Source organism: Corvus kubaryi, unplaced genomic scaffold (genome assembly GCF_017639235.1).
Source record: "Corvus kubaryi isolate FWS band 111438036 unplaced genomic scaffold, C.kubaryi_AGA036_p1.0 37142, whole genome shotgun sequence".
Classification (NCBI taxonomy): Eukaryota; Metazoa; Chordata; class Aves; order Passeriformes; family Corvidae; genus Corvus; species Corvus kubaryi.
In genome coordinates, this window is record NW_024581036.1 from 357,131 (window position 1) to 376,971 (window position 19,841).

The 19,841-nt window shown below is 41.8% G+C and overlaps 1 protein-coding gene across 46 annotated transcripts in view; it reads right to left on the bottom strand.

Annotated features, from left to right (window-relative positions):
- MAP2 (microtubule associated protein 2) overlaps positions 1–19,841 on the bottom strand; it is a 245,487-nt gene that overhangs the window by 123,150 nt on the left and 102,496 nt on the right. For 42 of the 46 annotated variants that reach the window (XM_042021393.1, XM_042021398.1, XM_042021403.1 and 39 more), the window contains one exon: positions 18,754–18,816. The exons of 2 other annotated variants lie outside the window; for them this stretch is intronic. Coding sequence is in view for 5 of the 44 variants with exons in the window: in XM_042021411.1 (XP_041877345.1) it covers positions 18,754–18,816 (63 nt within the window). In the remaining 39 variants the exon portion in view is untranslated. Of the gene's footprint in view, positions 1–18,753; positions 18,817–19,036; positions 19,441–19,841 lie in introns of those variants that run through there. 2 more of the 46 variants (XM_042021406.1, XM_042021395.1) reach the window with 1 other exon arrangement.

The following is a 19,841-nucleotide window of genomic DNA, read 5'->3' on the forward strand; positions in this document are numbered from 1 at the left end:
CCGACAAGAAAGACTATTTATAAGAGCATGGAGTGACAGAAAAGGGGGAATGGCTTCACACTGACAGAGAGGAGGTTTAGATTGGATATTAGGAAAAAATTCTTTACCGGGAGGGTGGTGAGGCCCTGGAACAAGCTGTTCACAGAAGTTGTTGATGCCCCATCCCTGGAAGAGTTCAATGCCAGGTTGGACAGAACTCATAACAACCTGGTCTAACAGAAGGTGTCCCTGCCCATGGCAGAGGGGGTTGGAACTACACGGTCTTTAAGGTCCCTTCCAACCCAAATAGTTCTGTGATTCTATGGTTCTAAGAGATCAGCAGAGCAAGCACCAACAACCTTGTAGGATCCAATTCTACTTACTTCTAGTTTATACCCAAATGCCAAGTACATCCTTAACGCATGCAGGCTGTGGCTAACAGTGGGACCTCTTAAAAGTAGGCAGTGCCCATACTGAGAAAAGGCATTGATCCTTGAACAGTTTATATCCCAATATAGACAAACAGAAGAGAGAAAAGGAAATCCCCGTTGTTCCTATGTACCTGTATTTATGATGTAGAGTCTTTCTGTAGTAAACAAACAACTCGTCCTTCAGCATCAGTGCATAATATGTTCAGATGTAAGTTATACAACAGGAAAGTTATCTTATGTTTGTTCTTCCATAACCTGGCTCCCATTTCCCAGCTGTTCCACTATTGCCTGCTTCCTGCCTCTGATTTTTGAGGTTTTTATGTGGAATCATTTTCAAAAATATTTAAGAACTGTGTTGTATTGTGCTATTGTGCCCATTTTTTCTAAAAATTATGAATTGGGGCTAAGTAAGACAAAATGCCTTGCCTGAAAACATGCACAGGCTCTATGGTACATTAGGAAAGCACATGGCAGGTTTTTGGAGTTTCAGTCTGAGCTCTAGTGACAGAATCATTGCTCCTGCTTAGCTAAGGGCTACACTCTTTATATGCAGTAAACAGATCATATGGGCCACAGGCCTGAAGTTTATCTTAAGCTCCTTTAAAAGCACTGCTCATTATTCAAAGGAAAATGTGTGACCTTTGTGACATCTCTCTGGAAGGAGCTTTCATGTCTGCTGCTCTGAGATGATTAGAAGACCTGGTATTTTGGATGCAAACTAAGAAATCCCAGTGCTTTGCTGCTTCTTATTCTAAGGCATTAAGAAATAGATTTCTCTGGATTTTGTAGGAATTGGGGAAACACATGAAAAGAGGAAGTGAGCAATGAGCAATGGAGTAGTAGGGAGCTTTGTCTGGCCCCTCCTTCCACTTCTCTTTTTAGATGCTGAAGGACACTCTTCAGCTCCATATTGATCAGAAAACATTGACTGGAGATTAAAGGAGGTAACAGCCAACCTAGAGATGTGGAAGGAATGAAAACCTTGCTCAGTTACCTATTGCAAATGGACAGCCACTCCTTATTCCACCTTTCTTTCTGGGCACGCACTACAGCATTTCGCTGAACAGCACCTTCTCCACCAAAAAGAAAGCACACCTCCTGCCTCATTGGACTGGCCATGGCGTGGTATGTTTTCTCTTTCCTTCTGGATGAGGACCCAGCTGGGTAAGGAGCGAGAATGTCAGATGACATACACCCTGTACACGCATTCCCTCCTTTGGGAGATGGTCTCCTCAGTTCTAAGTGTGTTTTTGGAGAAGATGTTCTAAGACTGTGGGAAAAGGACTGGGATTTATCTCCCAAAGAAAGGGTGATTTCCTATCCAGTGATGACATCACTGGATATCAGAAGAATGCAACTGTACCCTATTAAAACAACTATACCTATCACTTGCACTTCTCTATGCTCACCTGGCCACTGCTCGATCTCTTCCTAAAGAGGTATGTTGTTACCAGACCTGGCTCAGCTCAAAACAATGACACTAACCTAAACAGCACAACTCTAGACTCTATCAGAAGAGTGTGGCCTTAAAACACAAATTAGTTTAGGTAGAACTCAATTTGATTGATTTGTTGTTTATGGCAACAGAACTGTCAGTACCTCTGGAAACTAAAAGACACTTGAACTGAGCCTCTTTGAGGTAAATCAGACAGTATCAGCCTTTATTAAGGTTTCACTCCCTCAAGTCCCTTGCATCCACTTGTTTAGTGCCAATTTTCTTGTAGCCTCTTAATACTGAGCTGGAGCATTTCCCAGAAAACATATGCCATGTGAAGTAGCTCACCCCTACAAACCAATTAAAACAGTTTTTGAAATGAATTGCCTCTTGGCTGAGCATATTTTTTAAAGCTGTATTTTGCTCTCCTTATTGACTGTCAAGGTCTTTTATGCCCTTGCAAGACCCTGGTCATGGGGGCATTAACCCAAAATTGCTTGAGAGAACCTACAATCTTCCCTCTTTTGGCCAAAGAGACCACAGGCATGTGCTCCAAGTTGTGCCACATCCCAATTTAATGATGGGGATATTGGGAGACAAGAATCAAAGTTGAGACAGAGAAGTTCAAAGGCCTTCTATCAATGACTAAGTGTAGTCTGACTTACAAAGGCAGAACTACAACACGGTGCTCTTCACTCAGGGAAAAAAAAGGCATTTGATAGGAGAAGCTGCCACCAATATGACATTACCTAAAATGTGTGTCTGAATTCTGTAGAGACATATGGTGTCCCAGCAACAGGCTCCACCAGAAGTAAATACAGACACAACTCATCCTGAACATGTGTGACAGTGGGGCCATGAAGTCTGGGAACCTGAAGACAGAATTAATCCCCTGTAACCCAGTATATGTGCTCAATGTCACAAAATAATCAGTTTTCCTCAATTAGGCTATATCCTCCTGCTGTCACGCAACCTCTACTTGGCAACTGTGCAGTTGGGTGAAAACAATCCCTTATATATCAGTAATTAGGGGATAAAATTTTGCCAGGGTATTTTCAGTTCAGATGGATATATGAGATGGTATACTTTACTCATCGCTTCACCAGTAACAGCTTGAAAAGATCAAGAGGATTTAACCTGTTAGCCCAAACCTCAAAAAAGTAAAACAAAAAAATGCCAAGATAAAGACCAAGCACACTCTTAGTATGAAAGTAACTGTTTAAAGCAAGAAAAGAATACAAAACAATTTATTGTATTTATATGTGTACTTGCAATAAATTTGCTTCAGTTCTCTTCAGTTGTTAACAGCCTATGAAGAAGCAGTCTTGCTTAATGCTACTCCACAAGGCTGTTTTAATGCTAAGAGACTAATGGGTGCTTAGATAACTTGAGGGGTTGGAAGAGGGGACCTATTCTTTCGGGTAAACTGCACGTTGTGAGTTACTTGTTCCAATCTTGTTATTCCTAAGAAAAATAAGGTAACTAGCTGAAATAAACAAACAATCCACCCTGATCTTACCAGTTACAGAAAAAAAAAAATACTTGCAAAAGATATTATATTACTAGAACTAAAAACTGAACTACACTACACAAGAGGCAAAATCTTGCATGATGAGGGCTAACATTTTGGCTTCCAGAGGTGATAAACTAAGAGCCACCAGGGCACAAAAGGCATATTTCCTACTGCAGCACATGTGCACACAAACAGCAACTGCCTTTAAACGGTAATTACAGCCTCACCTCTGAGAATGAGATGTGCTAGAAGTTCCCTACTAGAAGTTGCTTCCATAACATTACTCTTTCCTATGGATCATTGAAAGTACCAACTCATGGAAAATCATCTCCAAAAGTGACACAAGCAATTTAACAGGAAACCATCCTCAACCGGCGACAGCTAAAGAAGCTCACAAGGGAGTGAGAGGGAAGATATTCACTGTGGCCTGCCCTAAAAATGCTATGAGCTCAAAATTTGTGCCCAATTTTCAGCCTTCCCCCAACAGCTGAAAAGGTGCCCAAATGGCAAATAATAATTTCTAACATGTTCTGAAATACTGGAACACACACTAGGAAGCTAAAAGCCATCCCCGAAGTTTACACCATTTTGACTGCATGTGCTTTAATGTACTATCTGTAACCAGTCAATAAAACAATACAAATTTGAACAGAGAAATGAAAGCACTTCAGTGTAAATTTAATTTTTAAGGTTGAGCCTACACAGCCATGTGTTGCTATTAAACCACTTGTAAGTAATAATTTATTTTAAAGGGCCTTTTTGGTACTTTCCCCCACCATTCTTACCTTTAACATTCAGCTAGGTCCATCACAATTACTGTCTAAGTATTTGTTATAATAATGTAAATATGTGAATTAAAGCACCTTTATTTGTATACATAGAGCACACACTCAAACACTTCTACATTCCCACCCAACTACACCTTAACCGTAGCTGGTTAATAATGTACGGATCATTATATTAATTTACTCCACTGAAGATGATCAACCAAGGAACAGACGTTCCCAGCAAAACGTTGAGAGCTTTTCAGATTTAAGAGTCGTATTACAGTACTGTCTGTGGCAGTCATGAGCACGTTAGAGGAAATGGCAGTTTGGAAACTAAAGCAAGCCAAAGTTCTCCCACCTCAGTTTAAGTGAATAATTAGAAGGTGAATTTTAGTCATTAATATTAAACAATAGATTGTCCCATCCTGCCAACATTATTAATGTCACTTTTCAGCATAATGCCAGCCTCTGGCAAAAGACTCCATGGTGACAATTCCAATTAACTTTCCTCATCTTTATCTCACCTGTCACCTGTTAAAAAATGCATGCTTACTCCATCATCTCCCTGAACAAGACTGACTGCAGTTGAGGTGAAGTGGTGTTCTATGTCAAGTAGGTCATGCCATCTAAGCTCCACTTTGTACAAGTCACTCTGCATGCTCTTTGAGCTGGCATCTGACATGCCTTCCTCCCCAGCTGCCAGGCCAAGCTGCCTCGTGCCCTGCAGACAGCCTGCCTCTCCTTCCCTTAGCAGCGGGAGGGAACACTAAGAGCCATTGTTGTCACCTGCAAACCTCAGCAGAAAAGGCCCCCACTAGCAAGAGCAGTCCTTCTCATGTCAGTACCTAAATTTGCCCAGTGCACTCTCTTTACTGATCAAAGCAGGTCCTTAGGGGACCAATCCAAAACCCGTCAAAGCTCACAAAAGTTCTCACCTGAATTTCAGCAGGCTTTGAACCATGCTCTCTTGACAGTATCACACACTTCTCACAAGTAACACAGAGAGAAGAGCAGGAGAATCTGTTTTATGCAATCGTGTGTTCTCCTGCCCTTAAGAAAAGGGTAGTCAGAAGGATCATTCTGTTACATCAGGAGTGTTTAGGACCCAAGAGTTGGTTTCAGGAGTCCATCCCAAGCTGCTTTACAGCTGTGGTGCACAGTGCAATGGCAGCTACCAGCTGGAGAGACACAGTGGCAATGTGGTGTATGTCCTCACAGAAAGCATCTGCTTCCATCCTGGATGCTGTCATGCAGTGGCAGTTGTAGCTGAGTATTTGCCACTGTGAACATCACCTCCACTCCCTACCCCTCTGCCAGGAAGTGAGTTTTCTCCAAAAAGGGAATTCATATGTCAAACCTGAAACCACATAAACCATCGCATCCAAGTGATATGATACCATACAGGTGTCACATAACATTAAAATCTCTACAGACCTAAGAGCCAGATTGACTGAGAAGGGATGTGATCCCGAGTGAAGAAAACTTCGGTCTTTCTTGGGCATACAACAAAGAAAGTGCACACTTGTTATTTATCCACAGCCCCTTAATATACCTATGGGTCAAATGGTACAGGTTTTGCATGCAGACAAGCCTTTAAGAGCTGACTGCACACAAACACACACTCAAGTTTACGGCAAGATTAAGTGATTCAAGAAAGGGGAAGGTGAAATTATGTATTAAAGTGCTAACATCAGTTGTTAGATCTCAGCTTTCTGATGGAGAGTAGAGAAAAGTAATAGGAAGTTCATTGCTCTGAGTCCAGGAGCATTTCTCTTTTTGTAGCCTTCAGTATCTGGGTCTTTATTAGGCCAGGAAAAAACTAAACCCAGGTCTTCTGATAGCTCTGTCTTAGCATAATCAAACAGGATTCAAGTACCCACAGGAGTTTCATATAACATATACTGTACAGTGAGCCTTTGGCCCTAACAGCAAGTTTTGCATATGATGACTTTTAAGCAGTTAAAATGTTCATTTCCAGTGTTTTAGATACCACAATAAAAGCATTTGACATTTCTGCTTATACAAGCAAATGCTAGGCTAGCACCCTGCTATGCTACAGGTTTTGTTTGCTGCAAAAACCAAAGCACTATCATTTAGCTGTTTGCACCTACCCCATCCACAGCACATTCTAACATCAATGCCTTCAACCTGTGAATCCTTTTGCATGATCTACGTCTACTCCTGAAAAGTGACTGACCTAATCACCCCGGTTTCAAGTGAATATAAGATATTTACAGGTTTTAGATAATGATACCAATTCCTGTAGTTTAGGCATAGTTAGGGCAGGAGGAATGAAGGTTCATTTTCTACAAATTGTTACTCACTGCAACAGAACAATACCAAAGCCATACAGGTGGCCAGTCTCAACAGGAATTCAAAACAGAATAGGATCTTTCTCTTCCCCTTCCTCCTCTGCCACTTTTCTTTTTGGTTGATTAGCTTTTTTTTTTCAAGTTTCGGCTTAATTTTTGCAGATAGATGCTTCCCCTCCAAGCAGCAAGGGACCCCTGACACAGTGTAGCTGTGACCACAAGCATCCAAAAGGAAATATTCTCTTGGTCATTCCCTTGCTGATATTGCCAACTACCACCACCTCTGGCTCAACAACCCATGCATAGCATTCCATAAAAATAACCCCTTTAGGATATATTAAGAATGGATTTATGCAGTGCTTACTGGGACACTTCAAATCTTTTGTGGAAGCTCAACAGATGTCAAAGGGACAAAGACTAGAAACAGGCAAAAAGAGACCAGTACATTTCTACAAAGACCTCAACATTCATTTGTCTATTAACTCACTCATGTACCAACCACCTCCCAACTTTCACTTCTGGTGAAAAAAGCCAGGTCCTGAGTGTGTTGTTGTATGTCACATCCAGAAGGACTCACCCCTCCCTCTCACCCTGTCAGCACAGAAACCTGTGTAGGATTTTGCTACAGAAAGAGCTAAGACTCCATTCAATTTTTAGTTCACAGATGTGCACTGGCAAGTGACAGTGTTAAGCACCCAAGGACAATTCAATTGTCTCTGCACAACCACAGGGCTACCTGCAGCCCTCAGGAACACAGTAAGAGGACACCTCCAACACCAACAGGAGAACCCTGAACTTGCCTGGGCTTAACCTTGGAGGACAACAAACACCTTCAGAAATCTTCCAGAAAATTCCTCCTTTCTTGCAAGTATTAAAACTCTCATGACAGGTTGTCAAAGGGAAGAATGTCACTTGGGCACTTCAATGCTTGCAATCTTTTAGAAAGTCTTCATTGTTGATGTTGAGAACACTTGGAAAGAACAGGTCAATAAAACGAACTGCAGAGTGACTCGTATTCCCACTCACATGCAGTGCTGCAGGTCTCTTGCAGCTGCTGCGCATATCTGGGTCTGGAGTTGGTCCAGAGATACCAAGACCTTCAGTCTGCTCCATACTGCCATGCAGACAGTGGCACCAACCATCAGCATATGAATCACTACCACTTCCTGACAGCAGGTGAGCAGACTGACTGGGATATGAACTGGCACAACAATGTCTACAGTGCATTATACATTTGCCATTACATTTTTATTACTCTTAGCCCACTTGAAAACTCCTTCAAACCTCTTTACTCTTGTTAACAATTTTTTTACAGAGTTCCCTGAAGCATCCTCCACACCCAACATTTGTTCTCCTTGAAACCCTCCTTTTATTTTCCCTCTCCTAATATAAAAAAATTATAACATGTACTTTGGCTTTCAATGCTTAATGCTTCAGCTATAGTTTAGACGGCTACTGTCTTCTGTTTAAAGCAAAGCACCTTATTGAAGTGCTGTGATTAATCAGGAGGATAAATGCTGCAGTGAGGCCCCTGCTATCAACCACATTTCTTGTGCAGAAAGGCACTCATGCCAAAACGGGAAAAGGCTCATTTACCGCTATTGTAGTAAGATTATTTTCTGTTAAGAAAAGTGGCCACCTCTTTATTCAACAATGAATGCAGACTGACCAGCAGTTTAGAGACCTAGTAAGACAAGGTTAAAGATGATAAAACAAAGTTATCGTGTGTGAAATAGGACAGATGGCAGCCACACAATAGCCATCAAGTCTATTTAAACACAGAAGTAGTTTTCCTATGCCCAGCCCAGCTCTAGATGTGCTGATTCAAAGGCTGGCTCTTGTCCCATGGAGCCCTCTAACCTGAAACAGGTGCAGAGGTCATGGGGTTTCCTTCCATGCTTTCATTTAGCTATTCACCCATTCTCTCCATCAAGCACAACATAAGCAGAGCCTGGGACAGATTCTCCTGCTCAGCAGTGATAAGCTACCCCCCTGTGCCTTGCAAACACATGCTTCAGACCCAGGGACAAAACAGCACAGCTCTGGGAAAGGCAGGGGCACATTGTGTTGGAAATGTGGCAGGCAGCCTGGCAAGTCCAGCATTTCATTGGGGTTCTGAGACAAGCTGCCATGGACAGTAGAGGGCCAAAAAGAAAATGCCCATTTCACTTCAGAGATACAGAATTTCTGCACAGACAGAATCAGTGACAGACACAGGGCAAAAGGACCAGAAAACCAGTGTGAGCTGGGGTAGCCAGAGCCAGTGGGCGGCAGTGAATTTTGAATGACATGGATCGGTGAAAGACCTAATTCTGCTAAGCAGCCAAGGGGCTCATAGCCAAGGCCAATTTCTGCTGTCAGGGAGCATTTAACCAAAAGCAAAAGCTGATGATGAGCCTGACAAACCAACAGCCAGAGACAACCGAAAAACAGCAGTAGACACATTGGAGGGGCTGGTGAGAGACACTCAGAGACATCTCGGCAAGTTTCTGGGATGTCTGACGGGCCCTTCCCCTACAGACACTGCAAGACTGAGGCTTTTAATATTGCAAGGATTACTTCAATCCATAGGCTTAACCTTCCTACAGCAAACCTGCAGAGACAGAGTGCCACTGTCTTTGTGCTGCCCGGCGGCCCATCTGCTGCAGCCCTACCAGTCAGCATTTCAGGCATGGCCTGCAGCTACAGCTTCCTGAGGGTCCCTGCTTCCCACCTCACTGACATCTTGCACTACCTTCATCTTTATAGATAACCAGCTCCTGATGATCTCTGCAAACAGGATTGCTTAGAAATGAAAATTAGTTTAGTTCTCATAAACACTCATGGCTGTAAATCCTCAAAACCCTTTTTAAGCTTTGTCGTAACATATGACTTTTTCATGACATGGTTTATTATACAACTATTTCTTTCTCTTGTTTTAAGAAGAAAGGAGCAAAATTGCAAGAAAGCATATTAGCACCGTAACATGAATCCAAAGGTGGTAACATATTTTTGACAGAATGCATATGAACAGTTTGGGCCTTTCATTACATTTAGCAAACTATTCAAACAGAAATAGATGTGGAAAGGAGATGCTCACATCCAGGATCAGCCTTCACTGCAAGCCTTGTCTAAGGTTTTTCAAGTCAACAGTCAATTCCATAGTTGCTACACTAGGCTCAGTAGGAGTATTTTTTATATTATTTTATCAATTTTAGCTCAATAATAATATTTCAGAACACCTAAATAATCTTTCTGCCTGACAAGATAGAAACAGTCATCTCCCTTCTGACAGATGTAGAAAGTTCAAAAAAAAACCCACCCTAAAACATCCCAAACACTGGGATTTTATAAACTGAGTGAAATTCTGAGTGAGTGAAAGAAGGTACTCTATTTTCTTCCCCTCCTAACACCATGGTTTTATAGTCTACATTTCTGTATTATATTTGATTATGCACAGGACAAATTCATATTTGGTAACAGGAAGAATCTTATTTGTTCCAGGAATTAGTTTGTCCACAGTACTTTATTGCAACAGATCTCATAAAAGTATTTCTAACTCCAGCACTCCTTCATTGATATTAGATAGAAGAGTTTGTTTTGGTATTTCTCATGCCAGTTTGGATGCTGCAGAAAGGAATTTTATAGGTCACACTAGTGTTATTACAAGGGCTATTTGTAATAAAGAGAACTCCAGAAAATGCAAACACAAACACTAACAAAATTTAGGTGAACATGTGGACACAGACCCAATGATTTGACCTGTATCTGCTTTTGTACATCTCACTGCTTTTCTCCACTGCTAATGACAGGTTGATATTTTAGGGGGAAAATCACAAATATTTTTCAAAGCCATTCACCATGGCTGAATACTTATGCTTGGCCTGCTGGCCTCAGGTTAACCTTTAACATATGAAGAACAACAAAAAAGTTTTGGGTTGCACAGACAAGAAGCATTTTTAGTACAGTCGCAGTTGCATCAAATCACAATCCAAAAGGTAACTGAGGTGGCTTTGGTGCTTGAGACATCTCTGAAGCAGAACCACAATCATCTACCAAGTTGCCTATAAAGGATATTGCAATAGCCTTAAGCCTCTGTGAGCCCTGTTTCAAACAGCAGCAGAAGTTAGAGGATTTTTTCCTCCACAGATCTCATTACAATTGAGAGAAGAAAAAATAAACATGATCTTCAGCAAAAGGCACAGATGTGTCCCTCCTGCTTGTGCAGGAGGGTTGGAGTCCCAGTGCCAGCGTGACACAGCTGACAGCAGGAGTGGTGGCCTTCACACGTGGTGAAGAACAACATCACCAGCACACACACAGCAGAATCAGGAGGCATTTCTTTGGTCATGTGGAGACTCTCCTGCCCGAAGACATCCATGTCCAACTTGTGCAGGCAAACCATAGCAATACAGCTGTGCAGAGCCTTCTGCCTGGAGGGTCCTGACCTGCACCTGGGCTGCCAAGCCACAAGTGCCCAGGAGCAGGAACTGTGAGATTCAAAACACCCTTCTGCTCCTGTTCCCTCCATTCAATATGTTAAATAAGATTAAACATGTTGCATTTCCTACTGATGCACAAAATGAGAAATGACAGCACACAAAAAAAGGTAGGCTCTAGGCTTTGCTCAATCTGTAAATACCATTCTGAGGTAAAAGTGACAGGACAATAACACTGAAAATAACAGGACTTCACCACAATAACATTATGCCCACTCAAACACTCCCAAAGATCCAAACTAGCCAGTTCAGCGTACTAAGGGCCATCATCCCACCACATTGAACTAACAGGTTTATGAAGATCAAAATCTCTGATTACTCTGCTCTCACACACACTCACCCACTCCAAGAGCTGCAAAACACAACACTAAGGGGACACAGAGACATTAATGGGACATTAATGGGAACCAAGAGATGTGCAACAGTTCAGAATGACAGTGCCAGGCAACCATAGAGAACTCTGCCTTGGTTTTGTTTGTTTGTTTGTTTTCTTTTCTTTTGATTTTGTTTCTTTGGGGATTTTTATTCTTTAGTGAGTTCTTTCAGGGAGTTATTTACGAGCTGCATGGATGTGTTACTTGTGTCATGGAGTATGGTTTCCATCTCTTCTGTTCTATAATTAATCACTAAAGTGCTCAAGTTTTCCCCTGGTAATGCACACATTGGTATTTAAAGTTCTTACACACAGTGGCTAGTATACAATTGTAAAACTACTTCTAGTAGTTGTACACATCAGTCTTGAATTTATCTTTTCATAACTACTTCCACAAGTGTTTGCTGAGAGACATTTTTACTATCGGACACTAAATACCATGAACCTAAGAGTAAGCACTTTCATTTAGACACTCAAGGGCATTCTGTGTATGTTGCAGGGAAGGTTGTCACAAGTTAGTGAGTTCTGCCCATGCCTCACTCTGACCTTACAAGTATTGCTGTTCTTATTACTAATTATATAACACCACCATTACAAATAATGGCACCAATTCTTACTTTAATGATTGTTAATATGCTTAGCTGTACTGCAGCCATACTTCATGGCAACTTTCCAAGAAGAGGACTCAACTCTCCTAGGCAATGCACATCCACCCAAGGAGAAACCAAGCTTCTGCTCAGGGGGACATCAAGAGCAGCTCTGAGTACAGTGAGCCCACAGCATCAGGTGCTGAGAGCACAAACCTCTGTGGACCCCAGTGGGTTCTGGAAAGAGATGTAGGCCCTTTTTGTATATGCATAGGACTATGGGATGAGGGGGGATCACAGAATTTTAAATCTTAACTTTCTATCTTCTCTGAGGGCATCCAGCACATTACTGAGGTTCTCAATCTGTAGCTTTAACTTCTATTTAATATGCCTATTAAAAAAATATCAGTGCCATCTTGACTCATTCTTTGGCTTCTAATGTTCCTTCAGTTTTATCATGATGTTGCTAAACCCAAGAAAAGATGACTAAAATGTTGTCTTGTCATTTAGAGATTCAGAGATACATGTAGGAGCTGCTCACTGGCTCTAGCAGAATATGTATTATGAGTGAGGAGCTCACTGCACATTCAACTGCACCTTGTTTAATTTAAAAGTGAAGTATGTGTGTTTCCAATTTCCTATAAATTTTAAAAAGACACAGGATCAACAGTCAGACTACACTTGACTTTGCCAGAAGCCTGGGAAAGCCACTGGAGCAGAACGTCATTGGGTCAGGGATCTGTCCTCACTGGATAGCTGACCCTTAGAGTGGCTGAGCACCTCTGTGGGTGGCCAGGATTACACCCGGCTGTAGCTCCAGGATGAGGCCTGGCAACACAGATTTGGTGCATACATTCGAAATGCAGCAACAACTAAGTCCAGATTTAATATGCATTTATCAATACAGGTATCAGCCGTCTTGATTTATCATAAACTTGGTTTACACCCCATTGTCAACATAGAGGAGTCTAATGCCAATTCATCCACCACGCCACCATAATCCCACTAAAAAGCACTGAGAAGGGATTTGGATCAATGCAAGTAAATCCACCATGAAACAGATTTCAGTTAAACTCTAGTGACTGTGGAAATCCTAAAGCAGATAGTTCTGTCCTAAATTATGAAACGTTAGTGGATTTGTGTCTTATCTAACCCCAGCCAGAGACAACTTCAGGTAGACTATGACTGCAGACAGGGCTTTTATACCTCTGATTGCAGACAGAGACAAAGGCAAGCTGGAGCTACCAGTGAGCTCGTCTTCTGGTGTGCTCAGGACGGGATAGAAGGGAAGAACAATGCAGCAGTGCTGAATCCCAGTAGGGCAGGCTGGTTTCCAGGGCTAGAGTACCCAAAGGCAGAGCCTGATCAATCTCCATGTTGTCACAGCCCTGTGTTTTCCACTCCTGCTGCCCTTTCTCCATGATACCTCAGCCTCAAGTATTTTAAAAAATAGGTGGGGGATGCAGAAAATCCACACTGGCAAGAGAGACTCCTAAGCCTGTGAAACCCCAAATCAACTACTGACATCTTATATTGCAAACTATGAGCTCAGAAATGCCAATAAAAACCCTCCCGATGCTCAGAGAAGAGGTAAAATACAGTTGCAAGAGAGCAGCAGTCCCTCGCCTGTGCAGTACTGCCAGAAGCACAGGTGGGGCCTGAGAGCACACTGACCAACACTACAGCCTCACAGCACAGGGATGTACAGGCTGGTGAACAGTGCTCCTGGCACTACAGAGCAGGAAGAACTAGAGCCTTTCTCCAGAGCAAAAATGAGACACTAGTTCAGCAGAATCTCCTCTCTGCTGTACTACCTACGCTTGGACTGTGCTGACCTGTACTTACAGTTGGCAGTGATTTGTCAAGGAACTTTTCACAGAGATGTGTCATGACTTTGTTTCCACATTTGTACCTCAAACACTGGAAATAGGTGTTCGAGGTTGTGCAAGTCCCCACAGATGTCCCATGTATCTTTTTCTCCCCAGCCAAATCCAGGGCTATGAATTCTACCATAAGATCAAGCTTCTCAGTATCAAATGCTACAATGCTGAGGAACAGCAGAGTGCTCGGGTCCCTTTGGGCATGTGGAAGGAAGCAACTTGGGAACCACAGAGACAGAGGCAATTGGATTGGATGATACAGGGAGTTTTATCCCGTCACCTATTACACACCTCTGATCTTTCCCCCACTGCTCTATTCCTGCCTCCAGCAGTAATGAACCCCTTCCCCTTGACAATGAAAAGGCTAAAGAAAGGCACCTCCTTACATGTGACTCATTTTCTTTTAGCCAATTAAGTTATACATCTGCATTTTTAAGGGAAAATATACACAGCAAATAAGAAAAAGTAGAGATAAATGCAGTTTACTAACCACATACACTAAAAAAATCACCTTATCACAAGAGCTGGGGATGACTCAGAAAATACATGTAAATAGCTTCTGTGATTTAGCACTGACTGACACCCAATGTACTAAAATAAGCTGCCCATGATTTCTCGAAAGCTCCATGCTAATGCACTCCATAAAAGGTCAGTGAAAACAGCAGCAGTGCATAACCATCTAGACGCTTTACTTGGTGGCAAATAATGGAATGAATTGTCCCCTGACCAGGATGGGGAAAGGAAGTTAATCTGCACTTCAAGCCTCTCAGGGAACGTTCCAGGGTTGTAAAGCATGAGTCAGCAGCATTGCTGCTATAGAGGTTTTTTTCTAGCATGCTACTGGCAACACAGACTCTGCCTTTTCCAGCTTTGGTATGCCAGCTAAGTGTCCATCAGGAAACTGCCATTCTTTTGTATGAAATGGGACAGATTAATTGATTACTATTTATTCATTAACATCTTAAATGTCATCACTGACCTCTATGATCAAAATGTAATTCAATACAGCAAAGAAGAAGAAAGAGTTAAGTCGATGGGTGAAGCTGGGAGAAATCAAGCCTTAGTAAATGTATTTTAACCTTTTCATTGTTACTGCTACTGCAGTAATGCCACAAACACCTTTGTTACTGCAGCCAAGACAAAACCCACCATACTAAATCTCATGACCAAATTTTGCAGCTTCCTGTAACCAAGGATCTCAATCATTTTGCAAAGCTGATGAATACTCCTCCTGAGAAATACACTGGCATTTCTTTGTCTGTTTTGGAGACAAAAAAAATAAGGAAAAGAAAGAGGACACAGACTTTTGGGAATTAACCCAGCAGTTTACAGTCGTTCACAGGAACCACAGGCCTGCACCTAATCAGGTGCACCTTCTCCCTCCAGTTGAAGTCATGTCACCCAGCTCCTCGTCCAGTTCATCCTTCATTGGATTCTTGTGCTTTGATGATTACTTTCTTGACAGGTTACACAGGGTCCTTTTTAACATTACTAAACCAAACTTCTGCTGTCTAACTATCCCTAGCTTTTAATATTTAAATATAGCTTGACAGAGAATTAAGGACAGAAACTTCTTCCTAGAAATGAAAAAAAAAAACCTAAAATGAATCCTTCCTTTAAATGAAGAAAGCACTAACATAACCTCACCACTCACTGCCTCTGACCTTCCAGACAAGAAGCACATGCACAATGGCCAGTCAGCAGCCAGAGCAGCTCTAGAGCACGCCATGTCCTGCCCAGCTGGCAGTACACAGCCACACAGAAACTTGGATAGTGGAAGCTGTGGCAGGGGAGGAGAGGACACAAGATGCAAACCCATATGAAAGAACTTTCATCAGGATATATTAGCTTCAGTCTTAGCCACTGAAAACCAGTGTTATGCAGATTACGTTCTCTGCAGCTAGTAACTTTTGAGTCCCTTGACCAATTTCAGCCTGTTTTGTTACAGAGTAACTGCCTTCCTACAACTCCCATGAAAACTGACATTCAAGAAAAAAAGCAGACCCTGCAAGTGACCCTGCTCACATTCCAGCTGAAAGAAGTCATAATACAGGACTCTCATTTGCCACCAAATGATCTGCCTAGGAGACAGTCTTTCTAATCAGTAAAACAGCAGGAAAATCTTCACTGAGAACTGTTCATCAAGCACAAGACATAAATCAAAGTCAGCACCATTCATTCCAATGCTCAAACCACTACTTGTTTCATGTAGTCATAGGACAAGACAACACTAATACTGGTGATCTAACCCTAGCAAACAAACCAAGGATGTTGAGACCCAGCCTAGAACAGCCATAAAGCAAATGGCCTCCTTAGCTCCTCTCTGAGGATCATTACGAGTGGGGTTAAAAAACAGATGATCATCTCAGGACAGGGGCAGACATGGACCCAAGTTCACTCCTGATGCTGCTCCCCACAGCTGAGCTCTGGAGGTGAACTGACACCACATGCTCCTTCCGGATGCCTTCAGTGCATTTGGTCACCATGTCATATGTTTAATTGAAGGTGAGTGCCAAACATCACATCATCCTGGGTGTATGCCTTGGAGTCCACAAACTGTAATCCAGCGCACCTCATTGCCACTGCACACTCTGCCTTCTGATGCCTTTTTGTATCAGCTAACAAAATGTTTTCCTTTTGATATTCCAAGCCAGCTTATGCTACCCCTGTGGCCACAGGATTTTTAAGACCTGTCAATCTAGAATTAATTGTCTTCTTACAGCCTAAGTACCCCTTACCTCTTCGTCAAGAAAACTATGTTGTTTGAAATAATTTCCATTTTTGCCAGTATAACATCTCATTTCCTTCTCTGTAGCCTGAAGGAATGATTTGTAACATGAATCCTAAAAACTGAGATAAAAGCAGGAGGCTAAAATGACTGCTAAATCAGATGAATAAGAAATGTATATGTATTTTTCTATGTAATAAAAAAATCCAGTCTCCACCAACTCTGATTTAATAACAAATAGCTGATGCCTTTTCTTTGTTTTTTGGATACCACAGAGGACTGATTAGATGCTGTGCACAGGAGATGAGATATTTCCACGGCAGATGAAAACCTGCTGGGATCTGAAGGGATCACATTGTCAACAATTTGGATGGACTCTTTATCCACCAATACTATAAAAACTAGGCAGTTCTACCTGTCTGCTAACAATGCCATCCTTTCTATTTGTGAGAATCCTTCCTTTCCCCTTCTCCAATGCTGCAGCAAAACCTTGGATTCTGACATCAAGCCCAGGCAAGCAATATTAGTCCTTGAGACAGAGTTTGCAAAACATTAATGAAATCAGAATGAGACTGCAGTTTGGCTTGTTGCCTTGGACAACGGAAGTGAAATTAAAAGTAGAGGGAAGAGAAGGGACTTGCTCTTAGCTAAAATCAAATCACTGAATGCATTTTTCACAAATTAAAGCATTTTATACACTATTTACTACAGGTTTTTCTATTTCAATGAGTCTAGTGATAACTGATGCCAGGAGGAAACAGTATTGAAAGCAGCTAAGATAAACTAGCAAGTAAAGAATTCCTTTCAAGAATTTTATTCAGCCAGGAAAATCTCTTAGGTAAAAAGCCTTCTGCCAAGGACAGAAAAACTGCAAGGGCCAAGAGAATGGAAAGATGTGTAGAAGAGGACAACAAATAATAGAATTGTATGTAAGAAAACAGGAGAGAGAATATCTGGAAAAATTCACAATGCTTTCCCTCAAAAAACAGGAAAACAGAATCTATCAACCAGACCTAGAAATCAATTTCAATGACATTGATTATTCATCACCTTTCTGAGGCATACTGTGCTGTTAGCAGTGGCCCACACCTTTGCCAGTGCCCAGGTTCTGGCCTGGGATTCCTGCCTGTCAGGGGGACCCATAATCGCCATTTCAGGAGTCCAGGCTTTCTCACACAGTGAAACATAACGGCCTTTCCAGAAAAATTTCTGGGTTTTTTTTCACGTTTTTAAAAGGCCTCCTAAAACTTCAGACTGAAGACACATGCATATTTTGATTGCACACATTTCCTCCAGGTCTAAAAGCAGAGTTTAAGAAGTATGATCACCTGTAGGACACCAAAACAGAGAAGGACATCATAAAGTCTGGTTCGGTAGGTGTTGGGTGAGAAGTGGCACCTACAAAGTTAATTCAAGATGGATATAACTTTCCCTCTCTCCATGAAGGTGAAGTGAGCAGATTTTCAATCCTGCCTAGATTTTTTTTTTTTTTTTTTTTTTTTTTTTTTTTTTTTTTTTTTTTTTTTGGGAGCACAGTCCTTACTGCAAATCAATGAAATCTGTATTCCTTAGCTACCTGACACATCTGGAAGTCCAATACAAAGTAACTTACAAATTTTATTTTGCAACGTTTTATCTCCCTCTCTCCTTTACAGGGGGCAAGGGCTTAAAGCAACCACAGCCAAAAGGTATCAGGGGAAGAAGACAATAAACTGCCACTCCTGGAAATTAACAATGATATTGTCAAAAAAACCCAGCTTGTTTTCCTCCTTTTGATATACAGACAATTTCTGAAGTGTCAGTGGTATGTCAAAAAGCCATCAGATGCTCACCCAGCACTGACAGGCTGCTGGAACAATGAGCTTCGTGAGCTGCTTTCCTGTGAGAGATTATACCTGCTCAGAACAAGCCTGTGAGTTTAACCCTGTCCTTGCTGATGCTAAAATCAGTATTAGGACCCCAAATGTGGTAAGACAGGAGGCAGCTTGCACTCTCACTATACTAACACAAGACAATAGATATGCATTCAGGTTTGTATCTTGCTCTTTGGTAGCTGCAGCTGAAAGGACTAATTAGTTACCCAGAGCATATGCTTACACATCAAAAATAACTTTACAGTGCCTGGCACAACAATTTGAAAATCTCTGCAAAGCTGGCAAAAACAAAAAATACCCAACTCTTGTGTAAATCAAAAAAGAAAAACAAAATAACAAAGAGCAAACCACACCCAGTACCACATTCATTCCCACATTTAAAGAGAGGTGTCCTACCTTTCTGATCGTTGAAAAGAGGATTCCAATCAGCACGGTGTCCAAGACTATACACTGAAGAATCTGTTAATACAAAACAAAGGAAGGGGCAAAACCACCCTGAAAACACTTAATTTTTGCTGAAAAACAGTTTTTTAGCTATAAGAAAAGTTTTTCTTCTATGATACAAAGACAGAAATGCATAAATATATCCATACAGTCATCTGTGTAAGGTGTGTCTGCATATAATACACATTATGCATGCATCAACGTATTTATAAACAAATCCACAGAAGTTTATTACCTATCCATTTGAATTCATCCAGTGTGCACTGCTACCGATTTTAATCTACAGCAGACAAAATCCAAAAAGCTTCAGCATAAAGGTATAGCTCTTTCAAATTCTCAACAAGAAAACAAACCTGACATTTTTTAAATAAAATCATTACCAGCTCATATGCTGCCATACCACAAAAGCCTATCCTTAAATAACTGCTGCATAATCATTCTCCCGGAGTGTTGTTATCCATCGGCTCGCTGCCTATCTCCAGACAGACGCAGTCTGTAAGCCACCAGCTTGTATCTACCATGTGTACGTCAGGAAAAGGAAAACTGCAAATTAGAAAAAGTCCCCGCAGTGGTGAAAAGAGGATGAGTGGGAGAGGAAGAGGGAGTTCACTGGCCACAGAAATTTCGAGAACGATGACAAGCCAGCCAGCTCCGCCATCATCCACTTACAATAGGATGCTGCACCTCGCGGCTGCTGAAGCAATTTGTCAAGGGGTTGCTGGTATCAAATGCCTGACAGGCATTTTAATTGCATCCAACCAAGTGTGTCCCCAGGAACTGGGCCTTTAATCCTATGAATATCATCAACTGGTTTCTTCTGTGCTGCTGCCAGACACACACAAGCCTGCACTGCACACAAGCAGCAGCGCACCCGGATTCTGCCGTGATGCTGATCCAAATCCCAAACAGGGTTCATGGACAGTACATGACAAAAAGCAGGTCTGGAGGGATTTAGTATTTTGTGCTTTATGGATCAAGAAGGCAATTCCCTCTTCCCTTTTATTTTTCTATCTAGTCTTCTGTTCACATGTTGGAACCAG